Source organism: Borostomias antarcticus, assembly GCF_949987555.1.
Source record: "Borostomias antarcticus genome assembly, chromosome: 8".
In the NCBI taxonomy this organism is placed as follows: Eukaryota; Metazoa; Chordata; class Actinopteri; order Stomiiformes; family Stomiidae; genus Borostomias; species Borostomias antarcticus.
Genome location: NC_140241.1, coordinates 15,887,576 through 15,914,074, shown reverse-complemented (window position 1 = coordinate 15,914,074; position 26,499 = coordinate 15,887,576). Strand labels below are relative to the sequence as shown.

The window sequence follows — 26,499 nt, the reverse complement described above, 5'->3', positions numbered from 1 at the left end:
TCAGTGCCTGTTTTGATTCGACGTCAGCTTACTGAACAAAGAACATTTGAAGATTGTAACAGAACCGAAGGCGTCCTATCACGTCAGCTGCCAAACGAAAGTTGCGGCGAACGACGTACCAGATTCACACGACTGTTGTCTGCCGCCAAGCTTTCTGCTTTTCTATAGGGTAAGCTATCTTTATACTATCTGTGCTGTTTACATTTACGTTAGTCGTTTAGCAGTAGCTCCTTTCTAAACAAGTGACTGAGTCTAGCTAGCATAACAAAGGCACTAGCACTAACTAACAAAGGCTAGCTAGCTAACGTTAGCTAACACGCTAGTTAGCTGAACTAGCCCTTTGTTCCTAAACTAGCCAGCGAGGCAGCTAATATCTAGCTAGCTAGCTAGCTAGGTAGCTATATTATAGAGAGAAACAGAATGAGAGAGCATGAGAGGTATGTTAGTCTGACACCTTTGTTTTTTGTTTTGGTTACAGCATGAGCAAAAACAAGCTCCAGGCCATAGCCCAAGACTACCAGGAGAATGGTGGACAAGTGCGAGAAAGGAAGAAAGGTCCACGTACAAACCGCTACTTCCTTAAGAAAGAGGACATCGAACGAGTTGTGACGTTCATCGGCAACTACGCTGAAGACCATGCCATTGTCTTGCCTGGCAGACACCCTGGTCACAGGGATTTAACTGCAAAGTTGCTGCCATCCAATGTCTCCAAAGCTTCAGTGTGGCGGCTCTACAAAGATGCTGTGGAAAAGCTTGGTATGTAAAAGTTGGATAAATACATACATATTTACATCCTATGGTTAAAAACATACATATTCAATATCATACTAATAAAATTTTATTTATTTTCAGAACACCGTGTTGTGGCTCTGGACACCTTCAGACGGCTGTGGAAGTCATTGCTCCCTCACATAGCAAGCACCAAACCCCGGACAGATCTCTGCTGGCAGTGTCAGAGCAACAACTATCAAGTTTACCGAAGTGCCAACCTGCCTGACAACGTGAAATCAGCCAAGCTGAAGAAGCAGGAGCAGCATCTCAACCTTGTTCTACGGGAGCGGTCACTCTACAATGACATGAAAGCTGCATGTGCCAAGACCTGTGAGGATTTGCAGCTCTCCCTTGGCCCCTCCACACCAGGCAGCAAGAAGATCACTATGCACTACAGCTTTGATTTTGCACAACAGGTGAGAATACGTTCATCCTATGATGAGTGTGTTGTGATGTGATGTGGTATGGTTAGGGTTACATGTGTGTTTTTGATTTTCAATGCATCTCATCTTTTCCTTTTCTTCCTATTTTTTCCTTTGTCTCTTAGGTTCACTTCCCTTCTGACCCTTTTCAGCCAGGACCCATGTACTTCTTGACTCCTCGTAAGTGTGGCATTTTTGGGGTCTGCTGTGAGGGAATACCGAAGCAAGTGAACTACCTGATCGACGAAGGGATGGCCTCAAGCAAGGGCAGCAATGCAGTCATCAACTACGTGGATCATTTCTTCAACAACTATGGAGTTGGAGAAACACACGTGGACCTTCATTGCGACAACTGCCGTGGACAAAACAAGAACAATTTTGTGCTGTGGTACTGTGCTTGGCGGACCATGCACAAGCTTCACCTGAAGCTGGACGTCCACTTCCTGATTGCAGGCCACACCAAGTTTGGCCCTGACTGGTGCTTCGGCCTGGTCAAGCAGAGCTTCAGGAAGACCAGAGTGGACACTCTGTCTGCCATTGCTGGAGTCGTCAGGGACAGCTCTCCTGTGAAGCACGTCAACATCACCCAGCTTGTTGGACTGGAAGACGGAACCATGCTTGTTGAATGCTACAACTGGCAAGAGCATCTCAAACCCTACTTCCGGGCACTCCCACAGATTTCGAGTTACCAGCACTTCAGGTAATTATCATGCATTAGCTAGTCTATTTAATCAACACTTTCTGGTACTATTTTATCTATATGGAGTGCCAGTACTGTGGGCAATAGTTTAATGTACTTTCTTCCTTCTATTCTATTGCAGTTTTGATGCAGAGAGACCTGGCATGGTTGTGGCCAGAGAACACCGTGATGCACCAGCAGTTGAGTTTCAGCTGCTGCGCAAGCCTGATGTCCTGCCCCCCAGAGAAGGTCTTCCTGTGCAAGCCCCACCCGGACTGGACATGGCCAGACAGACATATCTCTTTAACAAGATCAGAGAGTTCTGTGCTGATGAGGGACGAGACATCACATGTCCCCCGCCAAACTCCACAGCAGCTCAGAACAAGACTGTCCGCTTGTAGATTCACTGCAGATCATCAGGACGGACAGCACTGCAGGAGAAAGGCCACAGCCTTTTCCTGTTTGTATACTGAAGCATTGCTTGTGCTCTTGCACAGACTTGCGCACCCTTGCACAGACTGCATTGTTCGAATATTGAATACTTAGACGAGTACTGTTGTTATTACCTTGAGTATTGAGCTGGGGACTGTTATTACTTTGTTGTACACTTGATCACAATGAACACTATGCACCTTGTTATTACTTTGTTGTGCACTTGATCACAATGAACACTATGCACCTTGTTATTTCTTTGTTGTGCACTTGATCACAATGAACACTATGCACCTTGTTATAACTTTGTTGTGCACTTGATCACATTGAACACTATGCACCTTGTTATTACTTTGTTGTGCACTTGATCACAATGAACACTATGCACCTTGTCTATACAACAGACAACTGACTGTACACTTTAACACTTTTTTTGTACACTTTACTACTTATGCTTGTAATGTATATCATGTATGTGACAATAAAGAACGTTACATTTGAACTTCGTCTTATATTGTGTTGTGAATGCAGTTGAGAACAAGATTAATACTGACTCAAAGAGTGTGGGGTCATCAGTGAGAGAGCACCCCACTTGGCAGCCACTCTCAGTTAATACCCCAAGTTGTCAGCCACTCTGACAGATAATGACAGATCGTCCAGTGGGGGAGTGGCTGGGGGAGGGGTTACCAGGCTATTGTTCACGCCCATTACCTGGCAGTCAGAGGTGTGAAAATGTTGGAGAACTTTGGAGGGAGATTTCTCAGCTAAGTTGATTTGGCAGTACTAGCATTCAAATAAGCATATCTTCTTCAAATATGTTCAGATTTCAATGTATGAGACCTCATTTGAAAGCTTACAATCTGCACTTTCATAATCTGTAAAAAACTGAAAAATGAAAATGCCTAGTTGAGGACCAAATTACCAGCGGCGGTCACAATTAAATCCACATGGAGAAAAAATGTGTTTGAGAACAAGGTAATAATAACAATTACACATTATTTGTATAGCACCTTTCATACAGATAAATTCAGCTCAAAGTGCTTTACAACAATCAATCAATCAAAAAGCTTTATTTGTATGGCGCATTTCATACCCAGAGGCAACACAATGCGCTTTACAGAGAACAAGGGAGGTGGGCATACGACCCACTCTCTACATATTCCAGAGGGAAGCAAAAAAACAGTAATCACCCGGGGGCCAGATAAGTGAGCTGTAAAAATTCTTCCCTGACCCCTCTCAACAAGGCGATCGAGCAAGCTCCAGGAGTATGTTTGTCTACCGGCTAAGAACATTTATAAAGCAATACATTACATTAAATTACATTTCAGAGTAAGATAGGCTAAAAAAACAACAGAGCATTTAAATGAAAGAATGTGAAATTGAATTATACTTCATTCGTAGACTATAGGAGAAATACACTGAGCCCAGCCTGCTAAATCTGCTCAAAGACGCCACCTGGCGGTGCTGCATCACTAAAACGAAATAACACCTGTCCGAAATCCCACAAGATTTCCAACAGGATTTCCCTGCCAAATACCGCGAAGGTGAAATGCTGCAGCATGGGAAATTTCTAACTTCCCATATCTGTAACCACAGTTTTAATATTAGGCTACAGGTGATAACGTGGTGGAATGTCATTGATGAATGTTGTGTCGCCTGTGCAATACGTGTGCAAAGCGCACTTGGCAGTAGTTGAAAATAAATACAAAAAACTAGTCCAAAAGAGGTAAGGCATATTTTGCTTAGCCATAGGCTCATTGTACCTCACTTCTAATCATATTTGACATAACATTGCATCAATTCTATTCAGCTAACAGAAAGAAGGCAGATGCCTGCAAAACGGGTGGAGGGCCACCAACCCCTCCTCTGACAGAGGCAGAAGAGCTGCCCTGAGCCACAACGCTGGGCCACCAGCCACCACCCCCTCCTCTGACAGACAGAAGAGCTGCCCTGAGCCACAACGCTGGGCCACCAGTCACCACCCCCTCCTCTGACAGACAAGAGCTGCCCTGAGCCACAACGCTGGGCCACCACCAGGAGGGAGCTCATCTGAGCCAATCACCCCCCAGGACACAAGTGCCTACCTAAGAGATGTGTGCATTTATTTTTGTTTTCATATTAATTGATGATGGAAGAGAGGTGGAGTTTAAATGGTGGAGGAAGAGCTGATTGGTCTCTGATTGGACGAGAGTACTGTAGTTGACGAGGAACACCTGACAGAAGGGATATGTAATTATTTATGGGTTTTCCAACAGTGGTGTTGTCTCCTTTGTTGAGCCTCTTGGCACTTGCTTGTGTAATTGCGAACTGCTCTTTTGGATTAGCTACAGCAGAGACAGTAGCCGGCATAAAATTGCTTATTTAAAGGGTTATCATTTTACCAACTGATCAGACTTTATTCATTAGGCTATTTTTGATTCAAACCTGATTCAAAACTCAGAAATCCCACATTTTCAACCCCTGTTTTCAACGATGCAGTCAGAGTTACAACACCGAGATATACAATCAATAAATATCGCTAAATCAGCGAAGACTTATTCATTTAAACGTATATACCAACCCATGATAGACTTATTTGATTCAAAGCACACGCTACTACGACTGCCCAAGTGACTAAATTGATAGCGTTATAGACTTGTAATTCAAGGGGCGCGGGTTCCGTTCCGCGTCCCTGCTGTCGGAAGGACATGGAAAGGATTCTATGTCTTCAAGAAGAAAATACATAGTTTTATTTGTAGTAGGCTATTATTATTACAAGGTAACAACATAAAATAGTTGGTGATGTCCTAGGAAAATAGACTACCTATCTTCTTTATAGCCTGCAGTAGCCTAGTGGAGGGAGGTTGAGCAATCAGTTTGTTGGCAATTCGTTTTGACAGTTGAACAGTTGATGTGGCACAGTAGCTTAAATGCAGTAGCATAGCTCATATTTAGGGCCCGAGCACTGGTGGTGCGAGGCCCTATTGAAATTGTAAGGATTATAATTCTCCTACCTTCTTCTTCTGCCCAAACAAATGCCTTTTTGGCAGCCTAAACATCGATGAAAACGCATGAAACTTTGCAGATAGTCAGTCCCGGTGAAAAATTTGATATTTCATGGGTGACGGAAATGTGTGAGGCAAAACGGCTCAAAAGCGTCCCCTGGAAAATTAAAAATGGCGAGCCCCACCTTTCAGTTTGATGTAGGCGAACGAAATTTGGTGGGCATATGTAGTTCATCAAGACACACTAAAATGTCTCTTGGAGCTATACCCAACATCCAACAGGAAGTCAGCCATTTTGCTCTTAATGTGCAATTTTTTCCTTGTTTTTACCATTTCCATGCCTCGTACTTAAACGAACTCCTTCTACAGATTTAATCCGATCAACTTCATATTCGATCAGCTTCATTTTAAGACCTTTGTGATCAAAAGTTGAGTTAAAAAATTGAGTTTTCACCAAACACCCTTGCCGTGGCGCCCCGCCAAATTTTGACATTTTGCCATAAAGCAGGAAGTCTTCATAACTCCTACATACAGGGGCGAATTCACTAAAGCGGAATTGCGTCCGTTAATTGCACCATTACATTGCGCGCATCCTGAACACATCTATGCATCGGTATTGAGTCAAACTTATAGCGCCACCTACTGGTGAAACCACAAATGCCTTTTTGGCGGCCTGAACATCCATGAAAATGCTTGAAACTTGGCAGATACGTCAGTCCCGGTAAAAAAAAAAAAAAATCATGGTTGCCGGAAATGGATGTGGCAAAACGGCTCCAGAGCGCCCCCTGGAAAGTTTAAAATGCCAAGCCCCACCTTCCAGTTTTTCGTAGGCAAACGAAAGTTGATAGACATAGCTAATTTATCCACACACAAAAAAGTATCTTAGAGCCATACCCTAAGTCCAACAGGAAGTACGCCATTTTGCTCGTTTTTAACATTTCGATCCCTCGTACTTTAACAAACTCCTCCTACAGATTTCATCCTGCATCTGCTTCACCTGAAGACATTTCTGATTAAAAGGTATCAAAAAAAATTTATGTTTACTAAACACCCTTGCTGTGGCATAAAACAGTAAGTCCTCATAACTTCTACATACGTTATCCGATTTAGACAAAATTGCTCACGCTTCATGAAGGTCGTGTCCTGAACACATCTGTAGGTCAGTATTGAGTCATACTTATAGCGCCGCCTACAGGTCAAGCAGGAAGTCATCATAACTCCTACATACATTGTCCGATTTACACAATATTTGTCACGCTTCATTAAGGTACCGTCCTGAACACATCTATGTGTCGGTATTGAGTCAAATTTAGAGCACCACCTACTAGTGACAGGAAGTTTCTCTCAATACTGGACCCCAAAATAGCACACCCTTTAACGGCGCCGCACCCCAACACGCGTGGGGTGCGAGGGCCCGCTCACTGCTGCTAGCAGCCCTAGTTTTATATAGTATTCTGCCCTGGACCAGGTCTAGTTCATATATATGGTTTATGTACAGTAGTATATGCCCTGGACCAGGTCAAGCAACCTGCAAGTTATTGCAGGTATTGCGATGTATCACAGCTTTGAAGTGACAAGCTGAGACACACCCTCACAACTCTGAAATATATTCATGCCAGTTTGTTTCTAAAAAATAGTTTCTAGAAAATAGTTTCTCACAGTCGCCGTCCCTTCCTCCCCTGCAGTGAAATGCATCTTCCGTTCCTCTGTGAAATTCTGTATGAGCTCAGATAACCAGACATGCATCAATCCTACCGGGTCCAAATCTCAAATGGTTCAAACCAGGGGAATGTGCACAGAAAAATGATGCTGCATCAAAAATGTATGAGTGGAGACTGTGGAGTTTTCTCCCACACCTTCAGAGTATTCTTGTATCCATGTCTCCGGTGAGTATGGCTGGGATCGGCTACACATGTTAGACAGCGCTGAATGGGATTAATCACAGCTAATTCATTCCAAAGTGCTAACGGTGGGGGCAAGGGCGTAGGTTTGCGTATGGACGGTCGGGACATGTCCCTACCAACATTTTGGGAGGCCCAAATTGTCCCTACCAACTTTTAAGCAACCTTGACCGTACCAATTATTTTGCATTATAGATATTAGACCGTTAGCCTACCCCTTTCCTCCACCGTGAATGTGCCATCCCAGTATTCTTTTTATATTTTTTAGACTCACGTTTGATTGGCTCATTTGTCTGAGATAGATCATTGCATTTTTCAAATTTTCGCTTGATCTGAAGACCAACAGTCTTACAGACAGACGCTGACAGCAAGCCACAGTTGTGATTCTGACAGCCGTTCAGGTACATCCACCACAATGTCGCCTCCCCCTCAAAAGAGGATGAGGGATATCAGGAGCTTTTTCTCCGCAACTGTAAATAAACGTTAGCGTTAGCTAGGTTAGCTAGTTACTGGTAAACTAAGTAGCTAACGTTGTTGGCATTAGCAACATGAAAACCAGCTAGGTTGGTGCTAGCTAACGTTACCTAAACTAACATCACTTGTCTTTCCATTGTGGCAAATTATCAACCGGTGATATAAGCTGGCTAGCTAGCAAACTGTTATGATGGCTTCTATCATCCTGTAACATTAGGATAGCAGCAGCTATTACATTATAATACATTAGCTGCCCATCAGAGATGTAATTGAATGGGACATCACGGGTCCTCACAACTAACGACCGTTAGTGCAATGAATACTAGCCGATGGGCTATTAGCTAAAGCTTTGTCAAACCCAGTCTGTGCTAGACGGGATGCCAATTTTCGCTATATTAAACTCCCACTAACTTATGCTAAAAATGTCAGTGATATTAAAGTCGTAAGTTTTGATATAAAAATAAAGACATTGTTTTAGCCTGACAGGGGTTCTTGTTACAATTATAGGGGAAACTGAATACTCATAAGGTAACGTTATCTAGAGGTTAGCCAGCCTGTGAGAGGCATTAACGTTACTTTTATGAGGGCTCAGGTCTGTTTTTCTTTATATAAGCCCGTCCCTGTGTAGCCTGTTTTCTTACAGTTATTAGCTAACGTATACTTGCTAACTGGAATCTCATAATTTTCCTCTCACTATATTGGCCGGAAGGAGTTTTAAATAAAGTAGTGTATGTTGACGTACATGGGATTTATTTTTTTCCAACTAGGATATTGAATTGGGTATCCAGGATTGTGGAATTTCGCAATTGGTATTGCCTACTGGTATTTTGTTACTCCCCCAATGGACAGATATATCAAGTTATGAATTGAATGTCAGTCTAAAAATCCAATGAAAATCTCAATTTTAATCAAATCATTTTTATGCATGAAACAGCAGCAGTCGAGAGAGAGAGAGTGGACGGATCGCAGCAGCAACCAAGAGAGAGAGAGAGTGTGGAGGGACGCAGCAGCAGCAAAAGTCGAGAGAGTGGAGGGACGCAGCAGCAGCAGGCAGGATGTGATACAGTAGACTAACAACATTGTATTAGTATTATTCAATTACATAAATATATGAATATATAAGAGCTTTAACCTCTTGTCCCCAGCAAAAATTGTGTATGCAGGCTACACTGTTATATGGTCCCTACCAATGTTGAAACCAAACCTACGCCCTTGGGTGGGGGTTGTAAACAAAACAAAGGAAAATACCAGGAAAACATGGGAGAAGTATGGCAGTGCTTCACAGGCCGTGGTTCCTCATGTGTTTTTCATTTTCTCTCCTTGGGGATTTTAAGTTCTCTGCACCAAAGTAAAGAACATTGAAGCAGTTGCTCGTTCTCATTTTAGGGGCATTCCCCCCTGACAAATTAGTAAGCACATCTGTGAAGACAAGTCAAAGCTAAGATGAAAGAAAGGAGAGAGTGTGACAACAATGGATTCCAGGGAAGGACTCCAAGTTAACGTCTAAACAAAACTAGACAAAACTGAACTGTACGGTTTTGAGCCCCTGTCTCTGGTGTCTCTCTCTGCAGCGTCTCCTCCGGTGGACAGCCAGCTGTGCGAGGGTCGCATCCCCAACACATCCCAGCTTTGTCACATCCCCTGTCCCATCGAGTGCGAGGTGTCCCCGTGGAGCGCCTGGGGACCCTGTGCTTTGGAGAACTGTGAGGACCAGGCTGGGAAGAAAGGTATGATGGAAGGTCATTTTTGTTTGTATTTGTTCATATGACTACGGCCATGTATAGTGTCCGTCATAATACTTATCTTGTAATACACAAAACATTGTGTTGATAAGAGAAAGCACGCTGGTTCTGTTTTTTAACTGTTAACCATTGGTCCAGCTTTGGAGGTACTGTGAATGACTGAATGATTTATGAGGTGTTGTTTTAGGAATAGAATATATTTCTAAGACTTATAGAATAGAATGAAGCCAGGCGTCATTGAGACATACTTTACGTAACGTGGTCACTTCATGGCCTTATGCACATTATGTACTGTAGTTGCACACTAGTATCTACTGGTTCATTAATACAGTATGCAGTATCTGCTGGTTCATTGATATAGTACTGTATGTAGTTGCACACTAGTATCTGTACATATTTGGCAGCTCATATAAAACTGTGAAACAGAACATTGCTATATCATTGAAATATCCTGTTCACATTGAGGTCCACTTGTCAAATATATGGAAATGTTATATCTGTTGGTTTGTAACACCCACATCTCTCTTATGGATGAAAGCATATCACTGCATACTCATGTAATTTATACATTTATAGGCATATTAACATACCAATGATTTTCCTGAGCTAGTACAATAGTATCATACTAAATCATAACCCATCTAGTTATGTTGCTTTGTGGTCAGCTATGAGAGAGATCCCTTATCTGAAAGATGGGCTATCATATGAGGGCTGGCCGTGTCTCAGGAGGTAGAGTGGGTCGTCCAATGATTGTAGCGTCGGTGGAGTGATTCCCACCTCCCCCATGTCGAAGCGTCCTTGGGCAAGACACTGAACCCCAAATTGATCCCAATGAGAAGCATGGCAGCTGCCACCATTGGTGTGCAAATGGGTGAATGAGAGGCTGTTGTAAAGCGCTTTGGATAAAAGCGCTATATACCGTATTGACGCGAATAAAAGACAAGGTTTTTTTCTGAAAAACTGGGTCATCTTATATTCGAGGTTTAGACTTTTACATGTTGTTATACATTCACAACAACAGGTGGCACCAAATAGTCTGTTCCCCTCCTGACTAAAGCCAGCCAACATCGCTCACAACTAACATTAGAGCACCATTGGTAGTCAGCCATAAGCTCACTCCAAGTGAGTTGCCAAGTCTGCTTACAATTATTTTGCCTACAATGACGTCACCCGCTAATCACCCACTAGGCTATAAGTCAATGGGTCAGAGGTGCAAACAAACATGGGCTTGAGCTGCAAACAAAGTGCTTCTACAATGGATGTCTATGGGGAAAATGCTGTAGGTGTGTCTCGAAGAATATGCGAATTTGGGCTTATTACTTGAAGTCGCGTGAAAAAGGTAGCAGGTTGCATTTTTTTCCGGCTTGTTTTAAAGTATATGGTTGCTTGTTAGGAAAGTCGGACAAGTGACTTTGTTTTTCGACATTATAGTCACAATACAATGACTACAGATGTGAGAACATAAGAATGGTCACCTGACCCGCGTTATTCCAACAGACGGTTTACAGCGTTCCGCACCACCGCTCGCATGCCCATAGAGGGCGAAGTAATACTCCTCATTGACCCATTGCTGTAGCTCATCTCGCACATTATATGAGCCTACCTTGTTCTCAAACTCCTTGTTCTCTCTCTGGTTGTAATTTAATTATTACGAACAAAGCCTATCTATCTATAGTATCTATCCCTGTAACTGTCGTCAGATCTATATCTGTTAACTCATATGGAACAAGGTATCGGGACAAGTAGAGGTTTAATACAGTAGGCTAACAAACTAGCAAGCTAGCAAGCAGTGTTCTCATATGGAACATCATTGCATCAGGACAAAGCCAGCTAAAGGAGCTGACTAGAGATGTGTTCGAAATAGTTCCTCACTCCCTATTCCCTATGTAGTGTTACCCATAGTGAACTACATAGGGAATGATTTAACATTTTCGGACACTATGGAACGTCATTGCGTCGGATATTCATGGACGCAAGCAACCAGATGTGCCCAAAATCATGTAACAACCCAATCACTGATGGGAGCAGGTTGAAATATCAGGTAGTATTCAGTTTCCATGTTTAGTAGAATGATAAATCCCTTATAAATGGTTGAAATTCTAATGATGTGCAAGTGTGGTTTTGTCAACGTTAGTGCTGTCTGCTAATAGCAGGCTGTGAAGCTGCACAATAAGACCTAGCCCCGATTTGACCCCAGAGATACGCTGTTGCTCCTCTAATCTGGGGTCACGTATATAAGGATATAGAAAAGGGTGACCGGACTATTCCGGACGGCGAATTTCAAATCTGCTCACCATGCATTCCTGTAGATGTCTTTTGTCATGCCGGGGCCTTGTCAGTTTGTTTATAGGTGAAATAACCACTGTTATAGCCTATTTTTCACTCACTGTTCCTTCGTTTCGGGGTTTTCTGGTTCTTCTTCTACGCTCTACCGGAAATAGCATGCGCTCTGTGCGATACGTCACAGCGCTGCCACCAATCGGTGAATGCTGCAGCAGCACATGTTTAAAGCTCATCACACAAAGCAGGTACAGGTGGAAGATGGCGCAGCCAACATGTTACACACAGCCTTCTCTTGTCACTGTTACAGCCACTACAACAACCACTAGCTACGGTTAGAACTTGGTTCTGGAATTCTGTGATTATTGCGGTGAAAATGCAACCTTTCTAAAATAGGTGCATAGCTGCCCCTTTTGGCATTAACATGCGATGGCATAATCACGTTTTTCTTTAGTGTTTCGGGAGGAACATAGGACCCTTTTTCGGGGGGAACATAGGACCCGGGTAACATAGAACCCTTTTTCAGGGGAAACATATAAGACATGGGGAACATAGGTCCTATTCTCTAACTTAAACCCAAGTTAGATTTTCATTCATAATTTTGGTGATGAGGGGAAAAAAAAGATTTTTTTGGGACAACTGACGGTTTTCAGCATGCTCCGGAAGAGTGGCGTGGACCCATGGCGACTCCGACATTGCGGACTTCGACTCCGGGCGGCCATCGTAGCCTGGTGGTGTGATTTCCCGGATTGCCCTGCTGGTCCGGAGCTCTCTAAAAACCTGGTACGTTGATCGAATCTTAATTACAGTGGTACATTGTTTGCTCAGCTGTGTCGATTTAGACCATAGTTTTCTTCGTGCCGGTTGTTAATCTCACATGTGTAGTCTGTACATAGAAGCTGTGCTTTGTAAGTATTGACTTGTTGCTACATCGGCTATTGGCCGCTTGTCCGCTTAAAAAAAACCTGTATAAAACTGACCAGCGAAGCATTTAAAACGTTAAAGTACTAAACATTAAAGTACTACAAGCATTCATAACTCGAAGAAGCCTTTTTATTAGGGGCCAGGCAGCGTAGCTGACGGAACCCTATTGTATTTGCCTATATGTGACAGCGGCTGGTGATTTGGTCCGCAACTCGGCAAACCCCGAAATGCGCTAGAGGGCAAAATAACTAAAAAAACTTTTTTTTTCGTTTTTTGTGTATTACCAAAGTTGAAGTTGTGAAGAACCTACTTACTATAACAGACAACAGTTTTAGGTTCACGAAATACGTTTAATTAGTCTGCAAACTAAGCTCGATTTTAGCTGATTTCGAGCCGGGCTTGGGGGCGGGCAGATCGATTAGCATGATTTGGTTTCATTGGCTATTGCTTCCGGGTTCTCCGCCCACCACGCCGGCTTTGTTTACATTCAGTTCCAAGTTAACCATGGATGCTACAGCTTTTGCTAAAGAGAAGACGGGGATGGCATCCAGGACATGGAAAGAGTTTTAAGAGCAGCTAAAACTCCAGCAGAGCAGGACTCGTTCGTACACGGAGTTTTATTCTTGATGACCTGTGATACAGAGATGACTGTATCAACTTGTTGCTACAAAGCGAACGCGAACGACGTACCAGATTCACACCACCGCCAAGCATTCTGCTTTGCTTTGGGGTAAGCTGATCTTTATACTATCTGTGCTGTTTATATTACATTAACGTTAGTCGTTTAGCAGAAGCTCCTTTCTAAACAAGTGACTAAGTCTAGCTAGCATAACAGGCACTAGCACTAACTAACAAAGGCTAGCTAGCTAACGTTAGCTAACATGCTAGTTAGCTGAGCTAGCCCTTTGTTCCTAAACTAGCCAGCGAGGCAGCTAATATCGAGCTAGGTAGCTATATTATAGAGAGAAACAGAATGAGAGAGCATGAGAGCTATGGTAGTCTGACACCTTTGTTTTTTGTTTTGGTTACAGGATGAGCAAAAAAGTGAGGATTTGCAGCTCTCCCTTCATACCAGCCAGCAAGAAGATCACTATACACTACAGCTTTGATTTTGCACAACAGGTGAGAATACGTTCATCCTATCATGATTTGGCTAGTCTATTTAATCAACACATTCTGGTACTATTTTATCTATATGGAGTGCCAGTACTGTGGGCAATAGTTTAATGTACTTTCTTCCTTCTATTCTATTGCAGTTTTGATGCTGAGAGACCTGGCATGGTTGTGGCCAGAGAACACCGTGATGCACCGGCAGTCGAGTTTCAGCTGCTGCGCAAGCCTGATGTCCTGCCCCCCAGAGAAGGTCTTCTTGTGCAAGCCCCACCCGGACTGGACATGGCCAGACAGACGTATCTCTTTGACAAGATCAGAGAGTTCTGTTCTGATGAGGGAGGAGACGTCACATATCCCCCGCCAAACTCCACAGCAGCTCAGAACAAGACTGTCCGCTTGTAGATTCACTGCAGATCATCAGGACGGACAGCAATGCAGGAGAAAGGCCACAGCCTTTCCTGTTTTCCTGTTTGTATACTGAAGCGTTGCTTGTTCTCTTGCACAGACTTGCCCACACTTGCACAGACTGCATTGTTAGAATATTGAATACTGAGCTGAGTACTGTTGTTATTACCTTGAGTATTGAGCTGGGGACTGTTCACACAATGAACACTATGCACCTTGTCTATAAAACAGACAACTGACTGTACACTTTAACACTTAGACTGTTGCCTTTTTTTGTACACTTAACTACTTATGCTTGTACTTTATGTCATGTATGTGACAATAAAGAACGTTAAATTTGAACTTCATCTTATATTGTTCTTAACTGCATTCACAACACAAGATTAATACTGACTCAAAGAGTGTGGGGTCATCAGTGAGAGAGCACCTCACTTGGCTGCCACTCTCAGGTAATACCCCAAGTTGACAGCCACTCTGACAGATAATGACAGATCCTCCAGTGGGGGAGTGGCTGGGGGTGCGGTTACCAGGCTATTGTTCACGCCCATTACCTGGCAGTCAGAGGTGTGAAAATGTTGGAGAACTTTGGAGGGAGATTTCTCAGCTAAGTTGATTTGGCAGTACTAGCATTCAAATAAGCATATCTTCTTCAAATATGTTCAGATGTCAATGTATGAGACCTCATTTGAAAGCTTACAATCTGCACTTTCATAATCTGTAAAAAACTGAAAAATGAAAATGCCTAGTTGAGGACCAAATTACCAGCGGCGGTCACATATTATTATTGGGGGCCAAGCAGCGAAGCTGCGTAGGCCACCATTATGTTTCTACCTTTTCTTATTCTTCTGCCATTGGAGTCTATGGCAGCCCATAGAAGCGTATGGTAGAAAGTTATGAAAATTGGCACACACATTCAGGACAGTCCCCTAAGTCTCCTAACCAAGAGTCATGTCCACAGCTTGAACCCTCTAGAGCTACCAACGTGTCAAAGTTGGCAATGCTTTAATCATGCAACTTTTGACCTGTAAGTCTGATTTTGAAAAACGATGTACCTTTGGAATCCTTGGTTCAAGCCAAATTCAACACACCTCATGACATCATTGTCTGCCATATTGGATTTCCCGCCATTTTGTACTTTGTAAAACACTTAAAATGTATCTCCTCCTAGGTTTTTTCACCAATCTGCACGAAACGCAGAATGCACAATCTATAGGCCGATGTCCACAAAAGTTGTACAGGGATTTTTTATTGTCCATTGCGTTTGCTCGTGACTGCCAATCAAAATTGGCAGAAAAGCTGCAAAACAGGAACTGGGGTCATATCTCAGTAATCTTTTAATCTGTCAAAACCACATTTGGCACACTCATCCGGGACATACCCATGACATCTGTCACCAAGCCTCATGTTGACATCTCGTGCACTCTAGCGCCACCAGCGTGTCAAAGTTGGAGTTGTGTTTATGCCTGTAACTTTTGAACTGTATGTCCAATCCTCAAAATTATGGTAGCAATGGATTCCCTAGCTCATGCTGAGTTCAGAAGACCCCATGGTTTCATTATTACATCATTGTTTTGATTGCAGAATGCAAGGAACACTTTTTGTCTTCTGCACAATTTCACCAGTTTCAGAGTGGTGAAAGGCGCATTTTGGAAAAAGTCACACATCTTCTAAACTGCCATCCCTCTTCCAATTCTCACAGCTCATACATATATTATATATCAAAACGTTCACACGACTCTTGGGATTCATAAAATCAAAAAAGCTAAGCTCTTCGATGTATATTTTTCACTCTGTGACGGTTCGAATAATGACTCCCCCCCTCCATTGAAATCAATGGAGCCACGCTCTAGAAAATCTCTCTTCGCTCTAGAATCTCTAACTGTTTCTAACTCTTCACCTCTCCTACACTTCTGAAGACCGAAGGACATATTATACATGGAAATGTTCGCATGATTGTCTGGATTCTGAAGAAGTAAATAGTTGAGCTATGCTATGTATACTTTTCGCTGTGTGCCAATTTAAACAACGACACCCCCCCCCCCCCCTCTCACTCTACCGAGAGGAAGCAACCCTACCAGGTGACATTAATTAAGTGCTCAGGACTCACTCTACCAAGAGGAAGCAAAAGCTGACATTATCCACTCAAATCTGCAAATGGTGTTTGCAAGATCCGTCGTGGCACAGCGGGTAGCGCGTCAGTCTCGCAAGCAGTGAGTTCAGGGTTTGATTCCCGTTCATCCAAAATGCATTCTTATAATTATTGTAATTATGCCGCTGTGGAAGTCAATGGCAGACAACAGAATCGTTGTCGGTCGCTGCTGCCAGTTAAAAGTTGTGAAATTTGGCTCACAGACCAGGGACTGTTGTGCCTATTGTTCAGAGTAAGTAATATGTGTGTATTACAAATGTTTGCCATGTGGGGGAGGCATTGCATATTTGAGTATCTTGTAGGCCTACTGGCACGCTTAGAATCACTGCAAGTCTATTTACACAATAGCTCTTATGCTATACAATGGCTCTTGCTGCATCTTACAGTACAGTACATCATATTCATGGGTTTTGTTGTAGAGACGATTACCCAGACAAGCACATAGAGTAGAGACAATCACATAGACAAGCTCATACAGTAAAGACAATCACATAGACAATTGCATACAGTAGAGAAAATCAGACGGAAGCACATACAGTAGACAATCACAGACATACAGCAGAGAACATAACATACAATAGACACAATTACATAGACACAAGCACATACAGTACAGACAATCACATATAGTACAATAATGCGCTTCCTTGTGTAAAATGCAGCAGACGGAACTTGGTTGCGTATTGTTTGCCATGTTCATGGCCGTGTACAAATAGTCAAAGTGGGTAAATGAAATGCAGTGAGTGGGTGTACACTTCTGTGGAGTAGGGGAAGGTTTTAAAGATTCAATGGAGTCTACTTTGTCTGAATGGGAAGGTAATGTTGGCATTGTGCAGAGAGAGAGTTGGTGTGTCCTATTACAATTAATGTTCTGTGAATGTTATGCAGAAGGGAGTTTTGTTTTTTACAGAGATGATATTTGAACCAGTGTGACCACTGTGACTACTCCAGATTGTTGAAACTGCTTGTACTCTATATTTGAACCAGTGTGATCACTGTGACTATGCTAGATCGTTGAAACTGCTTGTACTCGCTATTTCAACCAGTGTGATCACTGAGTCTGCTAGATTGTTAAAACTGGGGAGGCCATACCTTGCACTGGTAGAGCCAATCCTCGAAGACACACCCTAGTTAGTGGCAAAGGCAATCGTTTCTGCAGAGGGCGGCCAGATTCCAGTTCAAGTGAAGAACACTGGCCAGACTCCTGTTTACCTTCATTGCTATCAGAAGGTAGGCCGTCTTTCGCTGGTGCAGCAAGAAATTCCACTCAAGGCTCCCATTTTGTAGTGTTCACTGACAACAACTTTCTCGCAAACTTACAGGTGGTGAACCTGAGAAGCTTGGAGCAACAGTGGGCAGCCAGACATTACAACTACCACTTCAACATCAAGTTCCAGCCTGACAAAACCAATGCTAATGCTGATGCCCTATCTCGAGTACCTGTGGATGGAGGAGAGGATGGTGAAGAGGAGGAGATCCTGGCCCTGAAGACTTTTCTCACCAGGGTGGAAAACCCATGCCCAGAAATGCTTAACTCTCCTGTCCATTTGGCCTAGAAGAAGTGCAGCTGGGCCGAACCCCCTGGAGAATGGAAGGACGCCCAGCAAAAAGATGACATGATTCGCCACATGCTGTTATCCTTGCAGACAGGGAAACCGCCCAGTGCAACAGAAAGGATCGCCCTGCAACGTGACACTCGGCAGATCCTCAAGGAGAGGAAGAGGCTGACTCTGAGGGAGGGAGTCTTGCATCAGTGTGTGAGGGACCCCAACACCGCAAACTCCATCTTTCAGCTGGTCCTCCCTACAGCCTTGAAAGAGAAGATGTGGCAGAATTTCCACGAACGGGCTGGCCACACAGGTGTAGGAAAGACTTTAGCTCTCATCTGCTGTCCACGAGTGTTGAGTATTAGACCAGCCTACTTTTCTTGTTTTATTGAGCTGAATGATTTTCATAGTTTGCAGTGGTTGTAGTTTGCAGTGGTTATAACGTTTGCTGTGTTTAACAAGTTTGCAGTGTAGTTGCACTCCGACAAACATATCTCTAAAGCCTTCAAAACATCAGTCGTATTTGCTTCATCTTTCGCGTGGTCAGCTTGGCCCCCACAACGCTGCTTGCAGCTTTAATTCTTCTTCATCTTCCTCTGTCATTGGAGTCTATGGCAGCCCATAGAACCGTATGGTAAAAAGTTGTGAAAATTGGCACACTTATTCATGACAGTCCCCTGAGTCTTTTCACCAAGACCCATGTACACAGCTCGAACTCTCTAGCGCCACCAACATGTCAAAGTTGGAGGGGCATTTGTGCACACAACTTTTGACCTGTGAGCCCGATTTTCAAAAACGAGGTACCGTTGGATTCCTTGGCTCAAGCCAAGTTCAACGCACCCCATGACATAATTTTCCGCCGTATTGGATTTCCCGCCATTTTGGATTTTGTTAAAAACACTTAAAATGTATCTCCTCCTAGGAATTTCAACCAATCTGCACAAAACTCGGTATACACATTCTCTAGATCAATTTCCACAAAAATTATCCAGGGATATTCGATTCTCGAAAGCGTTCGCCCGCTACAGCCAATCAAATTTGGCGTTCAAGCCGCCAAACAGGATATGGGGTCATATCTCAGCAAATTGTTAATGTATCAAAGCCACATTTGGGACACCCATCGGGGACAGTCCCATGAACCTTGTCAGCAAGTGTCATCGCGACAGCTCGAACCCTCTAGCGCCACCACCATGTCAAAGTTGGAAGTGCATTTAGGCACACAACTTTTGACCCGTGTGACCGATTTTCAAAAGTGAGGTACCGTTGGAATCCCTGGCTCATGCCGAGTTTATCGCACCCTATGGTGTCATTTTCCACCAATTGGATTTCCCGCCATTTTGTATTTTGTGTAAAACACTTAAAATGTATCTCCTCCTAGGGATTTGCACCCATCTACATGAAACTGGCTGTACACATTCTCTAGACCAATGTCCACAAAATTATCACAGGGATTTTCGATTGTCAAAGGCGTTCGCCCGCTACAGCCAATCGAATTTGGCGTCCAAGCTGCCAAACAGGAAGTGTGGTCATATCTCACTAACGTTTAAATGTATCATAACCACATTAGGCACACTCATCGGGGACGGTCCCGTGACCCCTATCACCAAGTCTGTCGATACCTCAAACTCTCTAGCACCACCAACCTGTCAAAGCTGAAAATGCATTTATTCTGAACCGTATGCCCGATTTTCAATACTGCAGTAGAGATTCGAATGCGGCTATGGCGTATTTCGCTTGTTGTCTTTGATGCACTGGTCGCGCGTCCTGCTTGGTCCCCACATTGCTGCTTGCAGCTATATTTATTATTGGGGGCCAAGCAGCGAAGCTGCGCAGGCCACCATTGTTCTTGTACCTTTTCTTATTATTCTTCTTCATCTTCCTCTGTCATTGGAGTCTATGGCAGCCCATAGAACCGTATGGTAAAAAGTTGTGAAAATTGGCACACTCATTCAGGACAGTGCCCTGAGTCTTGTGACCAAGACCCATGTCCACAGCTCGAACCCTCTAGCGCCACCAACGTGTCAAAGTTGGAGGTGCGTTTGTGCACGCAACTTTTGACCTGTAAGCCCGATTTTCAAAAACGAGGTACCGTTGGATTCCTTGGCTCAAGCTGAGTTCAACGCACCCTATGAGATAATTTTCTGCCTTATTGGATTTCCCGCCATTTTGGATTTAGTGAAAAACACTTATCTCCTCCTAGGAATTTCGACCAATCTGCACGAAACTCGGTAGGCACATTCTCTAGACCGATGTCCAAAAAAGTTATCCAGGGATTTTCGATTCTCGAAAGCGTTCGCCCGCTACAGCCAATCGAATTGGGCGTCCAAGCCACCAAACAGGAAGTGTGGTCATATCTCAGCAAATTGTTAATGTATTAAAGCCACATTTGGCACACTCATTGGGGACAGTCCCATGACCCCTGTCAGCAAGTGTCATCGCGACAGCTCGAACCCTCTAGCGCCACCACCATGTCAAAGTTGGAAGTGCGTTTATGCACACAACTTTTGACCTGTGTAACCGATTTTGAAAAATCAGGTACCGTTGGAATCCCTGGCTCATGCCGAGTTCATCACACCCTATGATGTCATTTTCCACCAATTGGATTTCCCGCCATTTAGTATTTTGTGTAAAACACTTGAAATGTATCTTCTGCTAGGGATTTTTACCAATCTACATGAAACTGGCTGTAAACATTCTCTAGACCAATGTCCACAAAAGGATTACAGGGATTTTCGATTGTCGAAGGCGTTCGCTCGCTACAGCCAATCGAATTTGGCGTCCAAGCCACCAAACAGGAAGTGTGGTCATGTCTCAGTAACGTTTTGATGTATCATAACCACATTAGGCACACTCATTGGGGACGGTCCCGTGACCCCTGTCACCAAGTCTATGTCGACACCTCAAAGTCTCTAGCACCACCAACCTGTCAAAATTGGAAGTACGTATATTCTGAACCGTACGCCCGATTTTCAAAACTGCGGTAGAGATTCGAATGCGGAAGATGTGTTTCGCTTGTTGTCTTTGATGCGCTGGTCGTGTGTCCTGCTTGGCCCCCACATTGCTGCTTGCAGCTATATTTTCTATTGTTTTTTTATTGCACTGCATTTGATATTTCAGGTTGCCTTTTTAACATCTGGCCAGGGACAGCAGATGAAAACTAGCCTCTTGGCTAATTCTGGCTCATTTATGATTTATTGTACCCACGATGTATTGTCTTTTAATGTGCATTGTCCCTGACAAATAAACCAATAAAATAAAATTTAATCCACAAGACGGGGGTAATTGTTAATGAAATTGACATTGGTGATTCAGTCTCACCAATGTGTTACCCCCACAATTTGTCCTTCTCTGTTTTCCTTCTTGATCTTTAAGTTTATTATTTTACCTTCCTGTACAAGTTTATTATTTTACTTGTGTGAACTTTCGGATGCGGGGAACTGAAACTGCCGGACGATACGTTGGGTGTCGACGTCACCGAGCAGTCAGTAAATCTGGAAAAAATATTTTATTACCCAGCTATCTTAGTTACACCAATATTGAACTATTTTGACAGCTTTGGGTTGTGTGTGTGTCGTATTTATTAAGTTTGACAAATCTACGAAGCTTATAGCTAACTTTTGCTAACTAGCCATAGCCGAAGCCGGCTCTATGCTGGCTAGATTGTCTGGTTATATTTGTTATATTGACAACGTGCTTCACTAGATCACATAGGCTTGTTAATTCTGTTTGGAAAACGATATAGTTTATAACATTAAATTATTCAAGTTAAGTGACAAGATTCGTACTGCCGGACTGGGATTTGCTTTTGTGAACATATACGGACGTCCACCGGAGCGGAATTTTGTCCGCACCGCATTCCTCGGAGCCCTGTCACATGCAGTCTGCAGACTCTCATAGGAAATGAATGACTTCCGGTCTTTTCAGAACCGCACCGCAGTCATTTTTCCGCAATGGTGTAAAGGCGGCTTAAGCATGTCTTGCTTTTGAAACAGTAGGAAAATAAAAGCATCACAGTTTATTAGGCTACATTTTAAGAAATGATACTGAAAGTAGGCTGTAGGCTTTAACAGTAGCGAAAGAAAGACAGAGGTACAGTACAGTCTATTGTAGATAGCAAAATACATTGATTGCAAGATGCATAGCCTGAATAAACTCATGTCCACGGAATGTTTCGAAGTGGAGGGGAGAACGTAAGGCAGGTAATCCATTCTAGTACAAAACTGTCACACCTGCCGCTCTGCAAGCACAAGATGTCCGGATAATTGGCAATAATGAGTGATCTTTACTCATGGCGACTATGTCAATTTTGTATAGATCCACACCTCCGATCAAGCTTATTTTTTCTCCAGCTACTTAAGCTGGTGCCCCGTCTTCCAATTTACTTCCAGGGTTTACGAATGTATCAGAGCACGGGATTTGGTGCCCCGGACGGCGTCACATCCCAGTTGAATGCGTTCCAGAAACAAAAACCTCACTTTCGCCACATCTTTTTAGTTCTAGGCAGTTCAAGTTAGCTATTGCTAGCCATTGTTAGCAATACTGTTATTTTGCGCATTTGACTTAACAGACACACCACTCTTGACCCGACGTCGGTTACTGAGATAGATACTGTAGATAAATAAAAAATAAAATAAATTCAGCTCAAAGTGCTTTACAACAGAGCATTTAAATTAAAGAATGTGAAATTTAATGATGCAATGGCCAGGCTTTCCTTCATTCGTAGACTAGGAGAAATACACTGTGAGCCTGCTAAATCTGCTCAAAGACACCATCTGGCGGTGGTGCATCACTAAAACGAAATAACACCCGTCTGAAATCCCAACGGGATTTCCCTGCCAAATACCGCAATGGTGAAATGCTGCAGGAGGGGACATTTCTAACTTCCCACGTCTGTACACACAGCTTCTACTCCCCTGAGGAGAGGCTGGTGACACAAGGGTGCACAGGCCCGGCCCTACAGAACACAGGCCCGGCCCTACAGAACACAGGCCCGGCCCTACAGAACACAGGCCCCGCCCTACAGAAAACAGGCCCGGCCCTACAGAACACAGGCCCGGCCCTACAGAACACAGGCCCGGCCAAGAGCACACAGGCCCGGCCCAGAGCACACAGGCCCGGCCCTACAGCACACAGGCCCGGCCAAGAGCACCACCTCAACCTGCGCTGCGCAGCAGGATTCCCTGTGTCACACGCTCACCTTTTCAAGTTGACACATGTTTATTAATCTTCAGTAATTCCCACTATTACGATCTCACTTTTATGACATTGTTATAATTGACATTTTGTAATTAATTAAATAAACTAAACAACATAATTTTGTATCATTCATATCACATACAAATGGTTATTCTTGCTGTTGTACCCTATAAGTCAAAGTTCTTGAGCGAAACAGGGCCAGCTCTATGTTCCCACAGCCCAATGGTCCCACAGCCCATTGGCCCACATTACTAAGACTTTTTTTTCAAATTAGGCCCTAAACAAACAAGCTGGTGAGGAAAGCCAGCTCTGTTGTGGGTGGAACGCTGGACAGAATACCCTCTGTCTTGTATTCCATAGTGCACGGGAATAAGGGAGCAGACAAACTCGTCCTTGAAATGTTTCAATTTTATCTTCACTCTGTCCTCCTAACTGGTTGTGTGTAAACATATATAATACTCTCTGTCTTGTATTCCATAGTGCACAGGAATAAGACATATTCTCGTGCTTAAAATGTTTCAATGTTTCCAAATGTGTGCGGGTAGAGCAGGAGCATATAAAGACAGAACTCATGCTGATATTTTAGATGCTTTTTATTGTGTAAAGCCAATTTGAGTAGCCATGAAAAGCACTTAATAAATGTGATGTGTTATTATTGTTATTATTAGTAGTATTAGTAGCACCCATGTAGTGTATGCAAATAAAGCTAATAAAAAGCTTTGAGGAAATGAAAAAAGTTAGCAAGTCTATTTAGGCTGCACATAATGGGTTAAATGCCTTTAAACCTTTTCTCTATTAGTTTACTCAGAAATGTGGGAACATAGGGCCTAAATTTGAATAATTTCTTAGAAATGTGGGACCATAGGGCTGTGGGACCATAGGGCTATGGGAACATAGGGCTGTGGGAACATAGGGCTGTGGGAACATGGAGCTGTGGGAGCATAGAGCTATGGGAACATGGAGTTGTGGGAACATGGAGCTGTGGGACCATTGGGCTGTGGGAACATAGACACGCTCCCTGAGGAACAATAGTATTTGTAGGGTGTTGACTTATTTCATCAGGGAGAACATGAGCAGGGTCTCTATACATGCCTTGTGTTACACAAAAGCATATGTAGTAAAAAAAATAAAAAAATAAAAAAATATATATATATATATATATATATATAAATGCTAAACAATAAAGTACAAAAGGAGGGCATGAACAAGAACAAATTGATAAACAGCAGAAATCAGAAGCACATTTGATCTTCACCTGTGCTGTGCACCTTGGGCTGTGAAAAATAATACAGCATGACAAAAACTGTCCAGATTATCACTGACAGCACATGTATCTTCTATGCTGTTTATGGCATTGTCTTACATATTTTTGAAATGTTCAGATTGCAAAATAAATGTTTGCATAAACATTGTGTAAAACAATCTGGTAATCATGAGTTTGTCATTGCGATATTAGAATTGTATTCTGCCTTTTATTTTGACTATATCGGTTCATGAAGTGATATTTATTTAAACAAAGTTTTAACATTAGAGTCAACTGGGACTTCCAGGTCTTGTCGCTGCATTAGGCCTACGCATACTTGCCAACCTTGAGACCTCAGAAATAGGGAGCATTTGAAAACCAAATTCCCGGTATCCTACTGACATTATGATTTTTCTTTTTTTATAGCACACAGGAACAGGATTTATATTGTTAAATAATTGTATTTTATGAGGGATTGAACTGAAATTGAATGGGCAATATCTGTATAAATTATTATACATCAGTATCATATTAGTCGTATCAGTATCAAATATATCAGTATCAGATCATATCAGTATCATATATATTAGCCTAGTATATATCAGTATCATACTATACATTCATTTCAAATAAGAGTTATAAGAGTTTACTTTTTACCCGGCTGCACCATGGAGTCTAGGTGCATGCCTCTGCCCTCTGTGGCCATCTACAAATCCTTGATAGTTGTGCTGTGTCGCGGCCTTTTTGTGTTTTTCGGTGTCTCCATGGTGCTTCACATCTGTGTGACCACCATGCTCGATACAGAAGTCTACTCTGCACAGTTTACAAAAAGCATATCCCTTTCCACTAAAACTCTCAGTGAGAAATGTAAACTCTACTTTCCACTGAGGCTGGAATTTACATGAGTATTTGTATTTATTTGAAGAGCTCATTCTCTCTTCTGTCAGTCAAGAGACGGTAGACGCTAGATCCTCAGGGAGAAAGTCCTGTAGCGCACGCGCGGACTACACAGCTACCATGGAAACCAAACAACGGTGTAGCTGTATTGAAGTCCGAGTGGAAACAGTAACATTTGGAGCGTTATGTTAGAATGAAACAGGTCGTGACTCGTGAGTAAATCTGATTGTCAGAAATCGGGAAAAATATGACCCCGGGAGAAAACCGGGAGAGGGCACTGAAAATCGGGAGGGTTGGCAAGTATGGGCCTACGTCAGATCGGCTACATGGTGATTTTTACTTCTGCAACAGCGTCGCACAGCAAGAGGTGATGTTTTTGGTTGTTTGGTTGGTTGGTTTGTTTGTCTGTTAGCAAGATTACGCAAAAACTACCAGACCAAAATGAAACTCGGTGGAGGCATGTAGCATGGTCCAACTTACAATGCATTCAATTTTGTAGCGGGTCCACGAGCCGCCCAAACACGGCCGGCCGTTTGCCGCCATTCATTTTTTGGACCAGGATTATGCAAAATCTACCAGACCGATCTTCATGAAACTCAGCGGAGGGGTGTAGCATCAGCCAACTTAGAACCCATTTAATTTTGGAGCGGATCTGAATGACAGGGCAGGTCCACAAGCCATTTCTTGGTTTGCCCATTTACCACCATTCATTTTTTTTAAAATCTAGGATTAGAGAAAAATGCTGGAAAGGAGGGTTCGGCCGATAGTCGAACCTCAGATCGAAGAGGAACAATGCGGATTTCGTCCTGGTCGTGGAACTACCGACCAGATCTTCACTCTCGCAAGGATCTTGGAGGGGGCTTGGGAGTTTGCCCAACCTGTCTACATGTGTTTTGTGGACTTGGAGAAGGCTTACGACCGGGTCCCCCGAGAGGTCTTGTGGAGGGTTATGCGGGAGTATGGGGTGAGGGGGTCCCTACTTAGGGCCATCCAATCCCTGTACACCCAGAGCGAGAGCTGTGTCCGGGTCCTCGGCAGTAAGTCGTCTTCCTTTCCAGTGGGTGTTGGCCTCCGCCAGGGCTGCGCTTTGTCACCAATCCTGTTTGTGATTTTCATGGACAGGATATCGAGGCGTAGCCGGGGGGAGGTGGGTTTGCAGTTCGGTGAGCTGGGGATCACGTCACTGCTTTTTGCAGATGATGTGGTCCTGATGGCATCAGCTGCCTGCGGCCTCCAGCACTCTCTGGATAGGTTCGCAACTGAGTGTGAAGCGGCTGGGATGAGAATAAGCACTTCTAAATCTGAGGCCATGGTTCTCAGCAGGAAACCGGTGGCCTGTC

At 43.4% G+C, this 26,499-nt stretch overlaps 1 protein-coding gene across 1 annotated transcript in view; it reads left to right on the top strand.

The window, feature by feature from the left end:
• Positions 1 to 26,499, top strand: part of thsd7ab (thrombospondin, type I, domain containing 7Ab) — a gene marked incomplete at both ends in the record, with an annotated part of 328,169 nt that overhangs the window by 219,334 nt on the left and 82,336 nt on the right. The window contains one exon of the mRNA XM_084442488.1: positions 9,181 to 9,390. Coding sequence (XP_084298614.1) covers positions 9,181 to 9,390 — 210 coding nt within the window. The remainder of the gene's footprint in view (positions 1 to 9,180; positions 9,391 to 26,499) is intronic.